At 34.9% G+C, this 23,574-nt stretch overlaps 1 protein-coding gene across 2 annotated transcripts in view; it reads right to left on the reverse strand.

The window, feature by feature from the left end:
• SMCHD1 (structural maintenance of chromosomes flexible hinge domain containing 1) overlaps positions 1 to 23,574 on the reverse strand; it is a 117,933-nt gene that overhangs the window by 50,452 nt on the left and 43,907 nt on the right. For both annotated transcript variants that reach the window (XM_087818980.1, XM_087818981.1), the window contains exons 16-25: positions 22,887 to 22,969; positions 22,600 to 22,713; positions 19,689 to 19,766; positions 19,493 to 19,612; positions 15,945 to 16,089; positions 10,323 to 10,419; positions 8,550 to 8,622; positions 6,431 to 6,570; positions 5,641 to 5,775; positions 912 to 1,139 (exon numbers count right to left, since the gene is read on the reverse strand). In XM_087818980.1, coding sequence (XP_087675106.1) covers positions 912 to 1,139; positions 5,641 to 5,775; positions 6,431 to 6,570; positions 8,550 to 8,622; positions 10,323 to 10,419; positions 15,945 to 16,089; positions 19,493 to 19,612; positions 19,689 to 19,766; positions 22,600 to 22,713; positions 22,887 to 22,969 — 1,213 coding nt within the window. The remainder of the gene's footprint in view (positions 1 to 911; positions 1,140 to 5,640; positions 5,776 to 6,430; positions 6,571 to 8,549; positions 8,623 to 10,322; positions 10,420 to 15,944; positions 16,090 to 19,492; positions 19,613 to 19,688; positions 19,767 to 22,599; positions 22,714 to 22,886; positions 22,970 to 23,574) is intronic.

A 23,574-nucleotide genomic window follows, 5' to 3' on the forward strand; every position in this document is an offset into this window, starting at 1 on the left:
CCACTTCATAGTAGCTCACAAGCTGCAACCCTTCCTGCATCCACTTCCACAAGTAAATTCACATATTTCTTATAATGGTAATGGATTTCTGAACCACTTAATATGCACTATTACTACTGTTTTTTGCTATTAGTTTCCCTTTTCTTTTTTTTAATGGGTGACTGATGAGATTTGAGTGTCGTGCCTCTAATTCCCATTTTCCCATAAACCCTGTGCTTTTTATTGCACCATTTTACACAGTACAATGATTTTCAGGGCTTTATGAGTTTCCTTATAGCAAAAGTGACTGTACTTTTAAAGGAGTAAGCAATCTACTTTATGTGATAACAAGCTAACCATTTTGATTTGGGTGTCTGTTAAGTGAGATGTTAAGTTTCAACATATAGATTTTCACCCTATCTAGGTACAAATGATACATTCAAATGACAGCAGACTGATGAGAACCACCTAAAGCTACTGAGAATCAATCAAATTGTTTTCTAAGATTATGCTTTTAGCAAGTGTTACACCAATTTCAAATGGCCAAATCAGGATGCTGTATAATTAATACTGCTTCATTGTTTACCTTTACCAGACCTTTTATTTAGTGCCTTCAGAATAGCTATAGATTGCTTTGGTAAGTTGGTGATCTTGATTGTGGATACAGAAATACAGCTGGCCAGGTAGTGTCAACTAAACAAAACACCAAAGACTGGAATTTGGTTTAAGTGAGAAAATCATTTGTCACACATGAATCATTCATAGTTCAATCTAGTACATGAAAAAATTCTTATTTAGCCTGGAATTTTAAATAGTGGTATTTTTCTGTGATAAGATTCTTCTTAGAGGCTCCCTATAAACCTTCTTGTTCACAGTCTTCCAAGCATAAAGTAAAAAGTCTTAAAAATAATCAATCTGCTTGAGATACTTACTTTAATTTTCTCTGCTAAAGCTGCTGTTACATGGATTTCTCTTTCTCCTTCATCATACATTTGAAAAATAAGATTATGCATAACATCGCCTGCTATCCAATTAACTTCATCTTGATGTTTGATCTGGATTGCCTTTTGTCCTTCCACACTGAATATCTGTAATCTTGCAACATGGCTACTGGGAAGCAACTTAATAGTTTTCTCCACAGGTGCCACATTTTTACAGCTCTAGGAAGAGAAGAAAACCAATATATGCTGACTGACATCTGTACTTTTTTAAAACACAGTTTTTGGCTTTAATGGTGAAGGTTTTATTACACCGCTTAAAAATTTATTCCAGTATTATAGAAGATCTTATATACTATTAACATTCATATGTTTTGTAATTAAGAGTATATTATACTACTAACAATTTCATATCTTATACCATTAAGTTATAAATAAAGATAATGGACACTTTCTTAACACAAAAAAACTAGCATGTTTGGACTTAAAAAGATTCCTTTCCTCTTATTTGTAAATTTACTTATAAGTGCCACAAACTTGTAAAATTCTAATCACATGACATGGACTTGATAACTAACATTCATTAATAAGAATATAGATGTAAGAAATTAAAAACTTTCAATAAAATCAAGGACCAATAATTGCCATCAAGAATATTATTTAATGATATTGGTTACACTAGTGTTTTTACAATTCATTATTAAGTGGAATAAGTAGACAAGTTTGCTTATAGCTAGATAAGAATCCTAGACGTCCTGAAGACTAGGCTGGCATATTTATAATTTATTATGGGTACATCAGTGTTCCACAGACCAGTCAAGGTGAGCTGGATTAAGCTGTATATGTTGATTTTAGGCACAAGAAATTAAAATCTTACATTATTATTTCATAATCTAGGTATAATACATGGCACAAATAAACAAAATTCAAAAAAAGCCTAAGCCTAAAATACCTTTATAATCTTTCTTACCTCATGCCTCTTTTTTCATTGGTTACAGTAATTCCTATCAAAGCCCATCCACATGAATGACATAATCAGAATTCCTACCTCTCAGAATATCAGATAAACAATCCATCCTCCATCATATGCATATTTTATTTGCCTGACTCAAACTCAAGAGTCACTGCCTTTGGATAACATTTTCTAACTGCATATTACATGATATACTTTGGTCTTCGTCTTAACTGACCTGGATTCTTTGGTGTTCTGTCTGTTGATGCTCTGCATTTACATAACCCCTAATAATTTGTTACTCTTGCTTCCAAGCCCAAATTCCTCTCTAAATCCAAATCTTTTCTTCCTGAATCTTCCTGAGAGTACGCTCAAAATAAGTTGGCCATATTATTGAAAAAAGAAAATGCATAACAAGTATTTGAAGATTATCAAAAACAACCAGCTTGAAAAGATAATAATTAAGAATAAAATCATCTTATTCTAATTAAAAAAAATAAAAGCTGTCTTCTACCATTTTGAGGCTCAAAAGGTTATTTGATGTATAATTAATAGGAAAATATCAATCAACTGGAATTAGGATATTCATTATGTACTATATCAATCACTTTTAAGTATTTTACTTGTTCAAATATTTGTTATCCCATTTAGCAACCTTAGGGGATCAATTGCTTATATCAGGCTGGCTTCACCTTCAGCCATGATGTATATCCAATAAAAGGTGTCCTATGGGAATATTAACATAGAAATCTCTTTATATGAAATTAAAAACTATGTTCATTTTTTAAAATTATACATACAAATTAAATGCTTATAGTCCTTCATTGGTAGTTTAAGTGGAAACATTTTCCAAACTTTCTAAGAAACAAGTGTAAACTATAAAAAATAAAACTGACACAACTGTCAAAATTTTATGTCAGAAAAAATAATTTTGGAAATATGTAAATCCATAATGCTACAGATATGTAAAAGGTCTGGTCAAGAAAATTACTAATATCTGATATAAAATGTTAAATTATTCACTATACCATTTCATGCTGCCTTTTTTCCCCTTTGGCTAAAAAAACTGCAAATACCTCATTTTATTTTTTTAAAAATTTATCTTTATTGTTGAAAGTATTACAGGTATTCCCTCCCCCCCCCAATTGACCCTCTCCACCTTGCTCCCAGCCCCTCCCCAGGCCTTTACCCTGTTATTGACTGTGTCCATGGTTATGCATATATGCATATAACTTCTTTAGTTGATCTCTTCCCACCCTCCACTCCCCTTCCCTCTTTCCTCTGAAATATGATCATCTGTTGCATGCATCAATGTCTCTGGATCTGTTCAGGTTGTCAGATTCTTTTGTTCATTAGCTTCTTCTTAAAGAAGACCCGTCAACTTTTCCTGTAGTGCTTGTCTGGTGGTGATGAACTCCTTTAGCTTCTTCTTATCTGTGAAGCTCTTTATCTGGCCTTTAGTTCTAAATGACAGCTTCGCAGGGTACAGTAATCTTGGTTGTAGTTCCATGTTTTTCATGCTTTGAATATTTCTTGCCACTCCCTTCTGGCCTGCAAGGTTTCTATTGAGAAATCAGCTGACAGTCGGATGGGGGCTCCCTTGTAGGTAACTAACTGCTTTTCTCTTGCTGCTTCTAAGATTCTCTTTGTCTTTAACCTTTGGCATTTTAATTATGATGTGTCTTGCTGTGGGCCTCTTTGGGTTCCTCTTGTTTGGAACCCACTGTGATTCCTGGACTTGTAAGTCAATTTCTTTCCCCAGGTAGGGGAAGTTTTCTGTAATTATTTTTTCAAATAGGTTTTCAATTTCTTGCTCTCTTCTTCTCCTTCTGGCACCCCAATAATATGAATGTTGAACCTCTTGAAGTTGCCCCAGAGGCTCCTCATACTATCTTCATATTTCTGGATTCTTTTCTCTTTTGCACTTCTGGTTGGGTGTTTTTTGTTTCCTCATGTTCCAAATTGCTGATTTGATTCTCAGCGTCCTGTACTCTACTGTTCATTGCTTGTAAATTATTAATTTCAGTTCGTGTAGCCTTCATTTCCAATTGGTACTTTATTATGTCATTGATTTTCTCAGCTATTTTCATCATATTCTTACTAATATGGCTGAGCATCCTTATAAACATAATTCTGAACTCTGTATCGGTTAGCTTGCTTGGGTCTATTTCATTTAGTTCCTCTTCTAGAGATTTCTTCTGTTCTTTCCTTTGTGATATGTTTCTTTGCCTCCCCACTTTGGCTGCTTCCAGGTGTTTGTTTCTATGTATTAGGTGGAGCTGCTATGTCTCCAGGAATTTGTAGAGTGGCTTTGTGTAGTAGGTGTCCTGTAGGTTCCAGTGGCTCAGCTTCCCCAGTCACCTGAGCTGGGCCTTCTAGGTGCTCCCCTGTGTGGGCTGTGTGCACTCTCCTGTTGTAGTTGAGCCTTGGTTGCTGTTGACATCACTGGGAGGAACTGACCCCCTGGCCAAGCAACTGTGAGGACCAGCTGCAACTACAGCCAAAGAGCTGCTGTGCTGGAGACACCCCTATGGAGCAGGATTTACTTCAGTGGGACTTTGGTGTCACCAAGTGCCCCCCTTGAGTGTGTCACTTGTGGATGAGCTAGGGTTGTAATCCAGCATGGTCGAGTCTGACCACCAGGTGCACTGTCTCTGGGGCCTCCCTGGAGGTGCAAAGTCAGCCTCTGCCAGTGCCTTGCCCAGGGCCACCCAGTATAAGCTACACAGCAAACCGTAGTTGGCTGCTACTTGTGCTGGGCTTGGAGGTGTCCAGGAGAGGCCAAGCTATGAGCCAATGCAGGGTGCCCCTAGTGCCACGCCTGGGGCCACTTATCAAGCTGTATGGGGTACACTGCTGCTTGTTTGAGAGATTTTAGGAAAGTCCTAAGCATAGGGCTCAAGAGGCCACTTGCACAGAAAAGTCACTGGAAATGGCTTGGATGAGCTTGCAGTTAGGGAGGGGCGGGGCCTCCAGGAATCACCGGGGCAGAGCCAAAGGTGTGAGTCAGGTGCTTGAGATTCAAATATGGTGCATTCCTGCGGGCTCTGTGCAAGGAGGGCTCGCCAAAGGAAGAATGGCCTCTGCCAGCCCTTCTGCCTGGGAAGAGGCTGCCCCTCCACCTCTCACCCCAATTTCAGGGGAGGTTAGTTCCTCCCCAAGTGTCCCAGGTTCCCTTCAAGCTGCTGCCTGGCGATGGGGCTCAGAGGGAGCGTGTCCGAGTGAGTCCGTGCCGGGCCCTTTAGAGGAGCTGCTGGGGCTCCCACAGCCTCAGGGACCCTCAGTGACAGTCCCCGCTGGTTTCACAGCCCGGAGTTGTGGGGACGTCTCTTCCTGGCCCTGGAGCCCTGGGCTGGGGGCCTGATGTGGGGCTGGGACCCCTCACTCCTCCGGGAAACCTCCACCGTCGAGATGTCCCTCCCGGGTTTACCCACGGCACCAGGTGTGGGCCTGCGGCCACATCTCCGGGGTTCAGCCCCAATCCGCCCAGGTCTCTGCCCCTCCCACAGGTCTCCGTGCTTCTTCAGTTCCCTGGTTGTAGGGCTTCTGTTCAGCCAGATTTCAGGAGGCTCTGAGCGATGGTGGTTCCATATTTTAGTTGTAATTTTGATGTGGCTGCGGGAGGCCGAAGGTGCAGCTGCTACTTATGCCACCATCTTGTTTCCTCTAATACCTCATTTTTAAAAGTCAAACAACTTTACAGAATTTATTATAAACCTCTTAAAGGATATTTGTATGAAGACAATATAATAGCAATGAATAACAACTTACAGGTATTTCAATTTTAGCTTTAAGCGTCTGGTCTTTTTTAATATTCTGAACTTGAATTGCAGATCCTGATAAAATACTGGTTCCAGAACTACTGCAATCCACAGTATAGAGTGGAAGATTAGGAGCACCTAAAAACTATTAGAAACATAAAAAATAATTTAATACCTCAATAACTGTAATGTATTATTAAATAATTTCAATTATGAAATTATTAAATAAATTTTCAAGCACTTCACTACAGCTACTATTTCTGGCAATAAATTAGAAAATTCTAAGTAGAATTCACTAATATTCTAGGGAATTTCTGAGTAAAAAAAAGTTAATTTTCTATATTTCTAGGTAAAATTTATCTGTTTTGGAAGAAAATCCGATTCCCTCAACCACTCACTATTCGTTCTTTTTTTACTACACAAACTATTTGGGTTTTCCTTTCCTTTTAGTCATTTTCGTTTATCCATCCATCCCCAATACTGAGGAATAGTTCTATCATCTTATTCATAAATTAAATACTTCACCTGAAATAAGGTGAATGAACCAAGGAAGGAGAGGAGAGGAATCTTTAGTTCATAAATTTCTTTAGGAAACTCAGCATAGCTTACATTTTTACTGGCCTAGGGATCCTGAAAACTATTGGCAATGAGATATCCCACAAATTTCTCCATGGGATAATCATTAAAGACACAGATACTATATGACTTACTAAAAAGCAGCTAAAAGATACAGTCATTTCCATTTACTACAATGGGATTTAAAATAAAATCTACATATTCTTTATCTTACAATAGCTTACCTTACAATGAACAATCAATTTTGGTTGTGCTGTTATATTGTCTGATTCATCCAAAACTTCTACCTGAAATGGGAAAGCTGTTCCATTTTCTATAACTAAAATTTCAGAATCAGGTTTCACTTTCAGTCGATGAGGGGGACCTACAGAAAATTATAATGAAAGATTCAAGTTTCTAAGACTGAAATATTGAAAAAGCAAAAGAAACCATTTTTAACATTTCAATGTTTAATATTTTATAAATAATGCTAAGACAAAAACTAACCAATATCTATGTTTTATCATTTCTATCCCCCAACTGCATAAATTCTACATATGAGCAGAGCTGTCTCAACTGTATAAAAATGTCTGATGTGTAGACTTAGTTTTATGCAACGAATATATGACACAGTGATAACTCATGCTAGAAATCACCTATACACCATACATTCTTAAAATACGTTCCGGGGGAAAAGCATTCAAGAAGAAAAGCAAAGTTTATTTAATAAACTACATTTTTATTTACTAACAAACTTTATACAATGACTGATTTCTCAGGCACAGGTAACTACAAGCCTGTTTTAAGTAATAATGTTCAAAGGATCAGTTTGTGTAATGATATAACGAGATAATTTTATTAGATTGCTCACTACTTTGCTGTCATAAGCAAATTACAACACAAGCTTCCTCTAAGATTAATAAAAGAGGGTTTTACACTTCTGTAGCAAGGTGACTTGATGTCTCTATAAACACTGATTTTTTCAAATTCAATTTACGCTAAATGCTGGTAACACAAGTTTATAAAGAACAGTTACCATAAACATTTATTTTACTTTACAATATTATTAGTTAGTATTTTTTACTATATGCCAAACACATTAAATTTTAATAAAGTACTATTCTCATATAATCCTCACAATGATCTTAATAAAGAAGGTAATATTATTGTCCCTATTTTATAGACAAGGAACTGGGATCTAGAGAGATTAAGTATCCTGTCCAGGCCAAACAGCTAGAGAGTAGCAGACACGGGTTTAAGTTCTGGTCTGTAATATGAAAACTGTTGACCATTATCACTATACAGTGCTACTTCCTACTTGATCACTTTCACTCTTGAATTCTAAAACAATGTCAGAACCACCTCGTTACTAATCCATACTTTTAGTTAATTTCTCAAATAAAAGCATTATCTGTTTATTAATATGTAATACTTTATTATACTTTTACTAATGTACCAATTTTTACATCTTTATCAATTCACGCTTGGGGGAAATCTCAAACTACTGGAATTTGTAAAAGGAAATAAAATAGCCAATGTTTCTTTTCACTTAAAACCAGTACAAAAGATCAGATATAAATATATAATCATGGTATCATTAATATCAGAGCTAAAACTTACATCCCAAACACCGTTCTAGGCATTTTACAAGCACATGCAGTTCTCACTTTGAGCAGTACTGTGTTGAGAACCTCATTCATATTGAAACTGGGTCCTCCATTCAGTTACCATAGAACTGTGCAAAGGAAGGGTTGCCTATATTAACTCATTTAATCCCCACAACTCTGAAAATAAATATTCTCATTTTACACATGAAGAAACTGACACATATAAGTTTACCTAGCTCATAAGTGTCAGATTAGATTCAAACCCAGAAGGGTTGAGTCTAGAATATACTCTGTGAATCTCTAAAATAAGACTGTCCCTCAAATTAGCCATCATTTTCTACCCTGTGTAACTTTAATGTAACTTCACTTCCAAATTGGTAAGTCATTATCAAGTTAACAACATAAATACATGAGAAACTTTTTTTCTTAAAATACAAAATCATCACAGTTGTTTCAGAAAAGGTAAAGTACTGATCCAGTTCTAATATAAGCCTAATAAGTATAGCCCTAAAAATAGTTCCCCAAAAAATTTTCAGTATTCAAATTTTCCTCCCAAAGTTATTTTTAGAATTTCACTAAAGTCTTCAATGTTTTCCTGTTTCTTATTTGGTCATTTCTGTCAGTTCTATGTTTGACATTCATATGTGTTTCCAAGGCTTATACCATAATACTTCACCTTTAAAAGCATCATTATACATTATTATAAGAATGTTATTTAAAAGGTAAATATTAGGAATATTTCTTAAAATAATATTACCTGGTAGTAATCTAATTTTCAAAATTTGCGACTCTTCTTTAAAACCCGGAAGAATAACCTTCAGATTAAAATTCTGTTGAAAAAATTTACAAATCCAAGTCTTAAATAAATACTTAAGTATGTTATCACCTCAGTTCTGATTTGTTTTTGCTTTTTGTTTTCATACCATTATAAAAAACTACTTAGCAATTTTATATTAACTAAAATTATATATACAATTATATATTTACGTATGTATTTAAGAGATATAGGTAAAATAGTTTACATACTGCTTCTTTACAGACAACAGTCTCTTCAGATTTATAAGACATAACCTCTGAATAATGACCAAAATCAGGATTGACATAAAAAATGTAGGAAAATAGTCAAGTGGAAAAACACAAAAATCTACAAATCTACAAATACAACATAGTATATTCTGGATTACATTCTGGGATAGAAAAAAACACTAGTGAATAAACTGGAAAAATATAAATATAGTCCATAGTGCTGTTAATAGTACTGTATCAATGTTCATTTCTTAGTGTGGATAAATACAGGATGGTTACATAAGGTGTTAACAGAGAAAGCTGAGTGAAGAGTAAATGTGAACTCGGTATTCTATCTTTCTAATTCCTCTGTAAACATGAAGTTATTTCAAAATGAGAAGTTTTTTAAAATTTAGTAATTTTCGTAAATTTATCTCATAAAAATCAAATTTTCCATTCAAGTTCTTAGTCCAATAAAATATAAGTTCAGAAGGAAGCACAAAACTTGATTTTTAATTTGATTTGATTATACACTGCAGTATATAGTACTTAAATTCACATGTCCTATTTTAAACATCATTCTGAGAGGGAAATATTTAAAATATATATTGAAGGTAATGATACAGTGAAAAAAGAGTATGATTACTTAAGTTATTAGCCATAGTGTTCCTTTTAGTCATATAAATCAATTAGTTCTTTATATACCTAATTGAAAATAAATTACCTTACTGAAGTTTATGGCTTTACTTTCCCTAACCTTATCCCTCCCAAGACACTTTTATCCAAATACCAAACCAAATATGTTTACAGAAGTGAGCTAAAGTTTCTCATATATTTGTTTCTGTTCTAAGAATTCAAAAATAGACGGTAAAAGAGAGAGAAAAAGTGAGTACTGGAAGTATCAGGGGAAACACTTTGTAAAGTATATGATTGTCTAACCGCTATGCTGTAACCAATACAAAATAATATTGAGCCTGGCCGGGCGTGGCTCAGCAGTTGAGCATGGACCTAGGATCCAGGCGATGGGGGTTCGATTCCTGGTCAGGGCACATGCCCAGGTTGTTGGGCTCAATCAGTGACTCTCTCATCATTGATGTTTCTCTCTCTCTCTCTCCTGTCCTCTCTCTGAAGTCAATAAAGATATATTTTAAAAAATAAAATAAAATAATAATAATAATATTGAAAGTAAACTATAATTAAAACCACACACACACACACACACACACACACACACACAAAAGAAACAATACAGTACTGGATATTTGTATTAAAAAATGGCTTTGAATGTGAAAAGACTAAAATAAAGATGATGGAGACAGTGGAAAAATAGTTAATTAATAAATGTTTAACAATAGTAGCAAACATGCTGATTTTTCTTAGAGACGTAAATGGTAAGTCAGGTGACAAGATCTTGATTAATTCCTAAGAACCCAACATTACTGTCATCTTGTTACAAAAATAAGTTCTTTGATTTTCAGTTTATAATTTCATTTTTACAACAGTAACATTTATTTACAATGCTTACCTTGCCTTGACAAGAGTTTACAGAGCCCTTAGCTATAACACCTCGAATTACACAATTCGGTCCCTTGGTTATTTCTTCATATTGTAAAGATAAACCACTGGAAAAAAAATTAATTATTTTGTAACTTCTCCTCTATTACCTACAAATAAGCTGCAAATGCGTTTTATTTTCTCATATGCCATTCACATGTTTAATTCATTTTTAAAATAAAATAGTATTTTTTAAAATAGGAAGAAATGACTGCAGAGAAAAGCAAATTCCTATTAATTTCTTTTCCACAGAAAAATGATCCAACAAGTATAGATAAATGATAACAGAAAGCGAAATACTGCAAATGATAGATATATTGTAAATGTAAAACTGCATATATTAAATTTGTAAAGATACAAGGTAGGAAATAAGCAAATGCTATACCATGGGTATAGGCCTAGGGTGAAAAAAAAAATCCAAATAGGACAGGTTTAAGCATTTCTTCACACTTTGCCATGGATTCTGCCAAATCTTTCACCCAATGGGATTTTAGAGAATTTTTGGCATCTATTAAACTGAATGGCAAATTTAGATGAAGTCCAAAATATCAAGTACAGCCTTGTAAGGATGTAATCTTGTTAGACTATATACTGAGATCCCTAATCTACTACCACGGGCAATTTGATTTCTAAATCACCTTTGAACATGTATAGATCTTTAGAGTGTAAACATTTTACTCTGTCAAGAGGTAAGGTGAGAAAATAAAGAAAAAGTACACCATGATGGAGAAAAAGCCTAATTTTTCTGAAGAATGGAATTTAAATATTTACAAGTATTTCTGAATTAATTGTGAAAATTAAACAACATGTTTGTAAAAAGGTGCACAGTGGCATACAAGATAAACTCCTTGGGGAAGATGGCACACTAAAGGCACACATCTATTTTCACGACCTCATAAAACCTCAGAAATATGACAACAAAGAGATTCCTTTAATTTACTGTGAAAGAGAAAGATAAGGAAAAGGAGGAAAGGAGGAAGAGACAAGCACAACAAAACTTACTTGAATACAGTAACGAATGACTTAGTAGTCTAAAAACAAAAAACTAAACCCTAAAATAGCAATGGAAAAAGCAGGAAACCAATCTATACCACAGAATTCCCAGGTGTATGACTCAGGAATTGGTGGTACCAGTTATCTCTAAAAGTGGGGTCAAAAGAGAAAGGCAAAATAGACAGACAAGTAAGTAAATAATTGTGAAAACCTACATTCCCGGATCTCTCCTCTCTGCTTCTGTCAGATGACTAAAAGATGATTCTCTGAAAAAGGCTAAAGCAGAGACTCTCTGAACCAAGGGAAAGTTGAAGGAGAGGGTAAGATAATAAAGAGATTAGAAGAGGTAATCCAGAATAAATGCATGTAGATGCTGAGCTCTTCACATCCCATTCTCATCCCAGCTTTGTTACTGGACTGGTCAGGAACCTGGAGCACCAAACTATTCCTCTCCAAACAAGAGACTAAAGATTTCTCTTCCAGAAAACAGCCCAGCCCAAGAAAAAAAAGACCTAAAGATACTGACAACAGGGTCTCCAAGAAAGTGTTACAAGCAGATCACCCTATAGTGGAGTTCATAGTCATCAGCATCTCCCACACTCCAAGTCTCCCATCTGCACTTTAGTTCTGCACTCAATTATAAGGAGATGACCAGTAATTACTAGATACCTGTAGTAAAGAGAGGAAAACATAAAACAGCTTGGAGACAACAGAGATTATCTGTGTAGGTAAAGTATTTTTAAAAACTACCATTTATTTATCAGTGAAAAAAAGTATTACATTCATAAAACAAAAAGAATAGCTACAAAAGAACATTCAGAAAACCAGAAATAATCTTAGAAATTAAAAGTATAGCAGAAAGGAAAAACTCAATGGAAAAGTTATAAAGTTGAGAAAATTCTGTCAGAAATTAAGAAAAATAGAAAAATTAGGAAAATAAGAGAACCAGTCTGGAAGGTTCAATATCAAATAAATAAGGATCCCAGGAAGAGAAAACAGTGATAATGGAAGGTAGAGAATGAAGTACTTCAAATAATGAAGAGACCTAAACAGACATGTATCACTATAAAATTTTGCCCTGTTAAGAATAAAAAGTAGACCCTATAAGTGTCCAAAGAGAAAACACAGGAAACATAAAAAGGAAAATGAACCAAGTTTAAATTTATTAGCAACAGCAAAAGTTCAAAGGCAGAAATGGAGAAATGCTTTCATAATTTTGACAGAAAATAGTGTCCATTTTTTAATTTAATCAATCATTAGGTTAGAAAAAAGACATTTGCAGAGCAATAATTTTATCTCACGTCCCCTTTCTTAGGAAACTAGTGAATGTGCTTCAGTAAAAGGAGAGGAAAATGGGGATGCTTATAGAAAATGGGAGATCTATGAAAAGTTAAATGCTAAATAAAATAAGCCACTTCACAGATTCACGATTCAGGAATATTTCCTCAGGGACCTCAGAGCCATCTCTCTGAAGTGTACTCATCAATGAAGATAAAGCTCTATCTCCCAGTTTCTTGGGCCTTACAGTCAGCTGAGTCCAAATTTCAAACCCCACATCCAGACATAAAGATACTTAGCAATTTGTTTTGAAAACATGAATATAATGGGTTGGATCCACTTATCAATATAAAAGTGTAAGATTTCCTACAGTCTTTGCAATCTCTTCACTGAATTGCCTATGATGAATGTCACATTCTGGCTTAATGTTTATTCAACAATATTTTCTTTCTCTTCCACATCTGTGAAGAAGTTTTCTAGGCTGGGAGTAGGTTTTGTTTTTAATTATGTTTTCCAAATACAGGAGACAAAGGAAATCCCAGGATGAAGGTGAAGGAAGATCACAGAATGACAACTGTTAATGAGCCTAAAAACAACTGGTCTGGACTGGAATACACCACAAGTTCCAAGAGAGATGTTTCCAAGAATATAAAAGTAACAGATTATTTACGCACCTAAACATCTTAAGAAGAGACCAGATAATTGGCAGAGAATTTAGGGTTTAATTTTTAATATACGTAGCAAAGAAAAAGTATAACAACAAAGTTGTACAACAGAGAAAGTGACTAGCATTTACTTATACTTGTAATAAAAAAACCACTATATTACTAATCAAGCCAGAATATAATTTTATTGAAAGAGGAAACAGAAAGGAGGCTTATTTGTAATAGAAGTGATGTCAAGAGAGTATGTTCTCATCTTCCATAACCATAAATCAACAGATAATGCTTAACACTGAAGAATCAAGAAGTAGCAATATAAAAGTTACTTGAAATACGGCAATAGTTACTAAAAAATTCAAGTGCAAAAGTTGAAAGTGGTTCACCTCGTGAAATGTGGATTACGGGTGGGGTGGGGAGGGCACAAGGAAAAGGAACTGCTCTTTTTTTATAATAAGCCTTATCAAATTATTTGATTCTTTAGAGAATATATGTGAATAATTTTAAAAAATACAACACTGGAAAAAAAAAAATCTAAGAAATCCACTCAGACAATGGTCATATATAATTTGTTGAAGATAAATTCACAAAGCAATGCCACTATGATTTTTTTTTAAAAGTCCAAAATCTTAAATATCAATACATGTATGTGAGAGAGACTTCACATGTAAGAATATCCTATCCAGGATAAGATGGAAATTATAACTGACAATAGGTTAACGGTTACAGGTGTCAAGTGATGCACTATTTGTGACTGTATGGGATTCTTTTTAGTGTTTTATTTATTTTTTACTTATTGACTGATTTTTAGAGAGAGAGGAAGGGGGGAGAGCAAAGAGCAAGAGAGTGAGAATAACATTGATTTGTTGTTCCACTTATTTTATGCATCCCTTGGTTGCTTCTTGTATGTGCCTTGACCAGGGATCGAACCCACAACTTTGGCATATCAGGATGATGCTCTAAACAACTGAGTGAGCTTCCTGGCCAGGGCTTTAGTGTTTTATTTTTAGACAAACATGTTTAAGTACACTTAACACTTGAACAGCATTGTCTTGAATGGTGCAGGTCCATTTATATGCAGATTTTTAAAAATAGTGTAAATGTAATTTTATCTTCCTTATGATTTTCTTAATAACATTATCTTTTCTCTAGCTTACTTTATTGGAATAGAGCATATAATACATATGACATATAAAATATGTGTTAAATGACTGTTTATGTTATTGGTGAGGTTTGAACTTAACAGGTGACTATTAGTTAAGTTTTTGGGGAGTCAAAAGTTAAACTCGTGCCCGGCTGGGTGTGGCTCAGCAGAGGATCGACATAGGATCCAGGAGATCACAGTTCCATCCCCGGTCAGGGCACATGCCAGGATTGCAGGCTCGATCCCCAGTCAGGGGCACGCAGGAGGCAGCTGATCAGTGACTCTCATAATTGATGTTTCTATCTCTCACTCTCCCTTCTCTCCCTTCCTCTCTCTGAAATCAATAAAGATATATTTAAAAAAAAAAAAGTTAAACTCGAATTTTTGATTGTGTAGGGGTCAATGACCATAATCTCCACATCGGTCAAGGGTCAACTGTATTCAATTCTTCCTTTACTGTTTAATATTTAAATGAATGTGATATGTCAAAAGACAAGAATCACTTTTTCATACTAAGAGAACATAAATCTGTAAAATTAATTTTAAGTATTTTTTATACCTATGTATTGCTTTTCAGGAACCTAACCATGGTATAAATCTAGATAGCAAATAATCTACACCTCACTAATCTGTGAGCTTCTAGAAGACAAAGACAATGTCCTGATTCACTTCTATATCTCCAGTTAGCATATGTTTGGAATATAGTACATGTTCAAATGACTGAAAGAGTAAACAATTATACCATAAGGGAAAAAATACACACAGATGACAAAAGAAAGTATATATAACAAGTGGTCCCCAAAAGTCAAATTTGGTAGCCAATGCAGTTAAAAAAACAACTCTACAAAACCTAGCATTCATGCTCTTTAAACTGATCATGAATTTCTTCCTAGGCACCACAGAAAGAAGTGATGAAAAATAACGAACCACCTCAATTATATCACCAGACAAATTGCTAAATTTTTAAGAGTTATTTCTTAATATAAGCCAATCATATTACACTAAAGAACTATTAAGTATAGTCAAATTCTAAGAAAGAACTCAAATTTACATGGAAAGCATATACTTTATTGCTATGGATTTTAAAACAAACCAAAATAAACTGCATTAGCAGGTTAAAAACCTAGTAGGTACTATCTCTCAGTTTAAATGATAACTTCTAAGCAAACAACAATAACATAAACATGTTATAACTAACAATTAATTACCAGGAGACATCATATCATACTTACCAAAATAAATGAAGAAAGGCAGATCTATTAGTCTTGCCTAAAGAACTTTAACAGTAAATTCAGTCAAAACAAATTTTAGCGAGTCAATTTACACATGACCCTGTAGTCACAGAGGATAGCTTAGAGCTAAATACATCCCCCAAATATCATAAAAGCCACTAAACATTTTAATGATAATACTGAAGGTAACCACATACAAAATATTTAAGCTCCCCCACACAAAAGAGAGAGAGTGTAAATGCTTAGCAAATATTAAACGTCAAATACAAGTTGATACTTCAAAATACCTTGCTTCAAGAACTGGCTGAATATCATTTATTAGTTGACTAGTATGACCAAATTCATCCTGGAACTCCAGAGGGATATTGAATGGAACTCCAACACGAAAAGGAGGATCCAGAAGACCAAATGAAAACTTCTCTGGCTTACCCTCTTTAAAAAAATAAAGGTAAAAATAAAAAGCAAATTCATTGGTCAGAAAACTCATTGTAAGTCAGAAACAGATGCATTTATATACGGGAAATTAAAATATGATAAAGATGGCATTTTAAATCTGTGCAAAAATGACATAAGTTATATTTAAAATCCACTAATAAAGTTAGATCTCTATTTCATCCCATACATAAAAGTAAAATTCTAGAAGTAGAGATTATTAGAATAAAGAATATGCTTATAACTCTATCATAGGAAAAACTAAGGCAAAACATTATTAAATATATAATTAATAGGTACAAACAGATTTATACCTACACCTTTTTTTTTTTTTTTAAATATATCTTTTATTGATTTCAGGGAGAGAGAGATAGAAACATCAATGATGAGAGTCATTGATCGAGCCCGCAACCTGGGCATGTGCCCTGACCGGGAATAGAAACCCGATCGCCTGGATCCTGGGTCGATGCTCAACCGCTAAGCCACGCCCGGCCGGGCTATAACTACATCTTATTAGATACAATAAACAAAGTTAGAAGTCCTATATGAGAAAATATCTGCAACGCATGCAACACAGAATTAAAATCCAGAATACATAAAACCTCCTCTAAATCAGCTATTCTCAAAGTATAATCTCTAGTCTAACAGTTTCAGTCATCCCTGGGAAATTATTAGAAATACAAATCCTAGGGTTCACCTCAAATCTACGAAGTCAGTAACTCTGTGATGCCCTGCAATCTGTTAAGAAGCCCTGCCAGTGATTCAGATAAAAGCTAAATTTGAGAACCACAGCTTTAACTATTGAAATGGCCATAGCAAATGAACAGGCTTTCACAAATGACATAAAATGTCCAATAAAGGCTGGAAGAGGTGCATAACCTAATAATTAAAGAAATAATTTAACTGCCAATTAGCTAAACAATAATATAGGTTGGCCAGGAATGATCATAGGGAAACTGGAACTCTCACTCTGTTGGTGAGGGTACCACACCTTTTGGGAAGGCAATTTGACAGTAAATATATAGGGGTGTCCCAAAAAAAGTATACACACTGTAACAGCTGATAGCTCAATTTTGATAATGAAATGTATTTTATTAAATACTGCCTTTATAATTATTCAAAGTGTGTGTATACATTTTTTTGGGACACCCTATATATATCTTTACAATGTTAAAGCACATGCACTTCAGTTTGACAATTCTACTTTTTGGTATCCACACTAGAGAAATTCTAGCACAAAGCAAACATAATTTTTTGCCCCATAAACCAATATAGTCTGTAATAGCCAAAAAAAAAAAAAAAAAAAGGAAAGCAATTAAAATGTTTGTCAACAGAAAACTGCTGGAATGTGTTCCACAGCTGTTTTAAAAATGTGGAAGATTGCCCTGGCCAGTTTGGCTCAGTGATTAGAGCATTAGCCTGCAGACTGAAGGGTCCCAGGTTCAATTCCAGCCAAGTGCAGGAACCATGGTTGTAGGCTTGATACCTTGCCCAGTCAGGATGCGTGCAGGAGGCAACCAATCAATACGTCTCTCTCACACTGCAGTTTTTTTCTCTCTCTCTCTTTCTCTCTCTCTCTCTCTCTCCCCCCCTCTCTCTTCCCCTTCTACTCCCTCTGAAGCAATGGAAAAAATATCCTCAGGGGAGGATTAAAAAAAAAAAATGTGGAAGATTTATATGTCCAAAAAGGAAAGATCTCCATGGTGGCCTATCTCATAAAGGCGGCAAAGTGATCACAGGCACTTACATCAGTTTTCTCAAAAACCCCATAATAACAACACTACAGAAATTTTTTACTCTTAAAGGGGCCTAAACCTATAAAAGCAACACAGGAAAAAAAGACAGCAGTAATAGAATTTGAAAGCTGGAGAACATACAGATAAATGTCACTTAGCAGAAAGACCCAAGAACCTCAACTCCTCAATCACAACAAAGTAAGCAAAGAACCAATCTAATTCACTCTACAGGACACCTAAAAATCTCAGGAATGGTTGAATCAAATTGGAGTGAAAGTGAATGAAAAAAGGAAGACCTGCTGAAGTCTGTTTAAGAAACAGTTCCATGGATCCCCACCCTTCAATACACAGCGCCAGTTAACTGCCTTCCTCAGCCCCAGCAATAGATGGGGAAGCTTATTATGTGGGGAAGATAAAAAAGAGTAGGTCTAAGGAATGAGGAAAACAGCACTACCAAAAGTGTCATAGTTTACTGAAAATAGAAAAATCAAGTGAAAATTAAATACTGAATGTGAAACTCAATCTTCCCCAGCTTGGCTCCCAAAATGTAGGCAGCCAGGTGTTTACCCGTGCCTAGCAGGAGACTGGAAGGCTCCATCCACTCTGGGGAATATGAATAAAGAAAGAAAAACCTAAAAATGTCCACATCATAATCTCCCCAAATAAAATAAAAGTTTTCAAATGTCCTATTCTTAAATGTGAGTAAATCACCAGTCATATGAGAGCATCTAATATGAAAGACCCAAATACACACACACAAAATCAACATGGAGGAAAAAAAGTTTAAAAGTTTCAAGAAAAAATGCTACTATTATTAACAGGCTCAGAGAATAAAGATACTGAGTCCATGAGGTAGAAGAAGAATACACTAAAAGGGGATAAACAGAATAAAAAATACATTTTAGAAAGTAAAAATTGAGCCCTGGCAGGTGTTGCTGTGTTGACTGAGCATCTTCCCACGCACCAAAAGGTTGCCAGTTCCATTCCTGGTCAGGGCACATGCCCAGGGTGGAAGTTTGGTCCCCTGTCAGGGTGCATAAGGGAGGTAACCAATGTTTCTCTCTCACATTGATGTTTCTCTCTTCTCCCTCTCCCTCTCCCTTCCCCTCTCTCTAAAATCAATAAAAACATAATTTAAAAAAAAAAGAAACTAAAAAATGATAGCAGGAAAAAACCTCAACAGAAAGTGTAATGCATCATGTTAATGAAATCTCACATAAAGTAGAAAATTAAAACCAAGAGATAGAAACTAGAAAAAGAATATCAGTACATCAGTCAGGAGGTCCAACATCTTAATATCAGATATTGCAGAAAGACAAAACAGAGTAGGAAATCAAAATAATTCAAGAAAAATTCCTAGAATTTAAAATTTCAGAAATTGGGACAAAAAAACTGACTCACCAAATACCTGGCAGTTGGGAAAGAGTAGTCTATATGCAAAAGTCAGAAATCAGAATAGCTTTAGAGACTTTACCAGAAACAATGAAAGCTAGAAAACAATGTCTTCAAATTTTAAAAGAAATGTAATTGTCAAGAATTGCAAAGTCACTTTAAGATCAAAACTGTTAGGCAATTGGTTGAACATCTTTTACTACATTATCTATCTATTCCTCCTTAATTTATAATACCACCTTTAGCATATAGTTATATATTAGTATTGTGCTTACCTTTAACAGAAAATTTAATTGCTTTAGACGGTAGTGGTCTTCCAGCATAAGTGTCTGCATTACTTTCATTCAAAACAACTTGTAATTTCAACGTATAATTTCCCAACTTTTGAATATTCTCTGGAAAAATAAAAAAGAAATTATAAATCAAGTCAACATCGCACTGATATGATTTTTAACATTCAGAATAACTCACCCATTTTTTTAAACCAGTAAGGCCATTTTCCTCCATGTTGACTAATATGTGAAATGATTTCTTTATTTCCACTGGAAGCTTAATAAGAGAAAAAAAAAAAAAGCACTTATACCTGTGCAACTGAATAAAGAACATAAACATATAATGTCACAATAGCATCAAATATTTCTTTTTTGCTGTAATTTTTAAAAATTATTTTGAAACTTTGATAGGTCTAAAGCTATCCTATGGAAGTGAACAGCATAATGAAAATTTACTCATTCAGCTCACTAAGTTCCTTTATTTCAATTCTTTAAAATTATGTGTAAATAAGCTTAATTAGGCAATCAAAAGAATACAGAGATATATTTTGATATTAAAATTCATTTTCCTTAAAAGTTTTTTTTCAATGGGTGGGGGTTCAAGATAGCAGCAGAGTAAGGGGATATTACTCACAAAGCCTCCCAGAACCAAACTGGATATTACAGCTATATTGGGGAACAACCACCCTGAAATACTAACTGGAGACTATCTGTAGAGGAGACTTTTAACCAAAGACTACACATCAGGACTACATCAGAATAACTTGCATGACGTGGCTGGAGTTGAGTCTCCTGAGCATTGATCCCATATACAAACGGGCCAACAGCAATCAAGACCCAATTACAACATGAGGACCCACATAATCCACACAAAGGACATTCCGAGAGCATACAGCTCAGAAGATCAAGGAGACTGCGCCACTGGGTCCCACAGGATAGCTACTTCATAAGGCCACACCATGAACACCGGGAGTCATAGCAGATCTATCTAATACATAGAAGCAAACACAGAGATAGCTAAAATGGGAAACAAAGAAACAGACCCCAAATGAAAAAAATAGGATTATCTCCAGAAAAAGAGCTAAATGAAATGGAGGAAAGCAATTTGTCAGTATAGAGTTCAAAGTAATGGTTATAAAGATGCTCAAGGAACACACTGAGAATTATAAAAAACTTAGTGGGACCTATAACAGCATGAAAAATAAAATAGAAACTGTGAACAAGAACCAGTTAGAAATAAAAAATACTGTATCTAATTTCAAAAATACACTTGAGGGCCCTAGCAAGTTTGGCTCAGTGGTTAGAACGTTGGCTCTCAGACTAAAGGGTCCTGGGTTGGATTCTGGCCAAGGGCATGTACCTCAGTTGCAGGCTCAATCCCTGGCCCCAGTTGGGCACAAGTGGGAGGCAACAAATTCTTGTGTCTCTCTCACATTGATGTTTCTCTCTCTCCCCCTCCCTCTTCCACTCTCTGAAAAGCAATGTAAAAAATATCCTTGGGTGAGGATAAAAAAAGAATACACTGGAAGGAATTAAAAGTAGACTGGATGAAGCAGACAGTCCAATCAGTGACTTGGAAAACAAGGTAGAAAAAACCACTCAATTAGGGCAGGGGAAAAAAATAAAAAAGCAGGATAGTTTAAAGGAACTTTGGGACAACATGAAATATAACAACATCCGCATCATGGGGTTACCAGAAGGAGAAGAAAGTGAGCAAGAAATAGAGAACCTGTTTGAAGAAATAATGAAAGAAAACATCCTGCCCAGCCAGAGTGGCTCAGCAGTTGAGCATCAACCTATGATTCAGGAGATCTCAGTTCGATTTCCGATCAGGCACATGCCCGGGTTGTGGGGTCAATCCCCAGTCGGGGGCATGCAGGAGGCAGCCAATCAATGACTCTCTCTCATCATTGATGTTTCTATCTCTTTCCCTCTCCCTTCCTCTCTCTCTGAAATTAATAATATATATATGTGTGTGTGTGTATTTTTTTTAAAGGAAAACATCACTAACCTGGTGAAGAAAAAAGTCACACACGTTCAGGAAGAAGAGACACTCCCAATCAAGAGGAACCCAGAGACCCACACCAAGACAAATCATAATTAAAATGGCAAATGTTAAAAAGACAAAGAATCTTAAAGGCAACAAAAGAGAGACAAAAAAACAAAATCAATCTGACTTTAAAATGGGCAAAGGACCTGAACAGACATTTCTCAAAGAAGATGTAGAGATGGCCAATAAGCAAATGAAGAGATACTCAAAATCACTGATTAGGGAAATGCAAATTAAAACCCCAATAAGGTATCATTCACAACAATTAGCATGACTCTTATAAAAATAAAACAGAAAATAACATGTTGGCAAGGATGTGGAGATATTGGAACCCTTCTATATTGCTGATGGGAATGAAAAACGGTAGTCACAGTGAAAAACAGCATGGCAGCTCCTCAAAAAGTTGCTCACAGAATTACCATGTGACCCAGCAATTCCACATCTGGGTATATATGCCAAAAAATTGAAATCAGGAACTCAAATAGATATTTGTACATCAATGTTCATAGCAGCATTGTTCACGACAGCTAAAATGTACAAGAAAACCAAGTGTCCACTGATGGATGAATGGATAGACAAAATGTGGTATAAACAGCCCTGACAGTCAAGACAAAAACAATGTACAAAAAAGTTAACAAACAAGGTGACTCAAGATGAGCAATAATACCCATTTCTCTCCTCTTTACCAAAGAGTGGGTCAGGCTTCTTATGTGAATTAAGTACTTTTGGCCAACAGGTTCAGAGCCACAGTATTTTCTACTTAAAAGGGATCTTAAAGATTATCTAAATTCCCACCCAGTACAAATTGCTATACATATATTTTAGCCCATATAGTTACTTACATGGGAAAATTCAGAACAAAGGTTTTTTTAAAAAAAAAGTTAGAATATTATAAATTAAAAAACTTGAATTATTCAAACCACACTTGAAATTCCTAACTTTAATAAAATCCAATGTGCCTATCAGATTGCTAGGTCATCAATAATTATACAAAGATATTAAAATCTGCATTACACATTTAAGGACAATATTAAAGATCCAAATTAATTTTTATACTTACAGTGTAATATAACTTTGAGCTCAACCAGGAGTTTCTTTGACCCTCCATGACTTGTTCCTGGGAGCTTTTGCATTGCTTCCCCCTTTTTATTCAGTATTTCAATCCTCAATGCACCTATTAGTCCAAAATTTAAAGTAAGAGTGTCTTAGTTATACCCAAAGAATCTAATGAATCTGCTAGATCTTCATAGTGCATTTTAATTTTTCATGGTATTTTAAATATTGGGAATGTAAGACACAAGAAAAGCCTTTTTTCAGTATTAGGAAAAAAACAAACCAAAAACATACCAATGGGGGTTCCAGCAGGCCTAATCTCATTTGGCAATAATTCATCTCCTTCAGGCCAAGTTACTGACAACCTATCAGGAAGCCTAGGAGGAAATCAGCATATTTGTTTCACAAACTGTGTTAATTATGGTCTTAATTAGGAAAATAGAAGTTAATAGAAATTTTAATATTTATTTCTCATATATTTTGAAAGGTTAAATCTGAAATTTTATATGGCTTATAATCTAAAAGTGTTCTCCTCCCTAACCATCACTGGCTACTAAAAAGTCAGGAAAAACCTCTTGGTAGTAGGAGCCAGAAATGGTCAATTTTTCATGATTTTTCTACTCATTTATAGTATAAGTAACCCTTTGGAGACAGAATAAACTCTTAAAAACAGAAGGATTACCACTGAGATTCAAAATGACTGCATCATTAGCTATACAAGAGTCACAGACAGAGTTTTGTTTTTCTATTTCCTTTTACTTCTCTTGCATTAATCTTTACCTCTCAGAAGTTCCTACAGTTTTCTTCTTGTAGGTCAAAGTAGTTTTTTCTTTAACATACCCTAATCATAGAGCCTGTAACAGTCACACTTTAGATATATAAAATTTCCTTTTTTCTGTAAAATATAGGATTGTTTTTATAACTAGAGCTCTCAATTTTTTAATGTTAAGGAGTTTGTCACAATATATATATCTAGACTACA

This window comes from Miniopterus natalensis, chromosome 7 (genome assembly GCF_054644295.1).
Source record: "Miniopterus natalensis isolate mMinNat1 chromosome 7, mMinNat1.hap1, whole genome shotgun sequence".
Classification (NCBI taxonomy): domain Eukaryota; kingdom Metazoa; phylum Chordata; class Mammalia; order Chiroptera; family Miniopteridae; genus Miniopterus; species Miniopterus natalensis.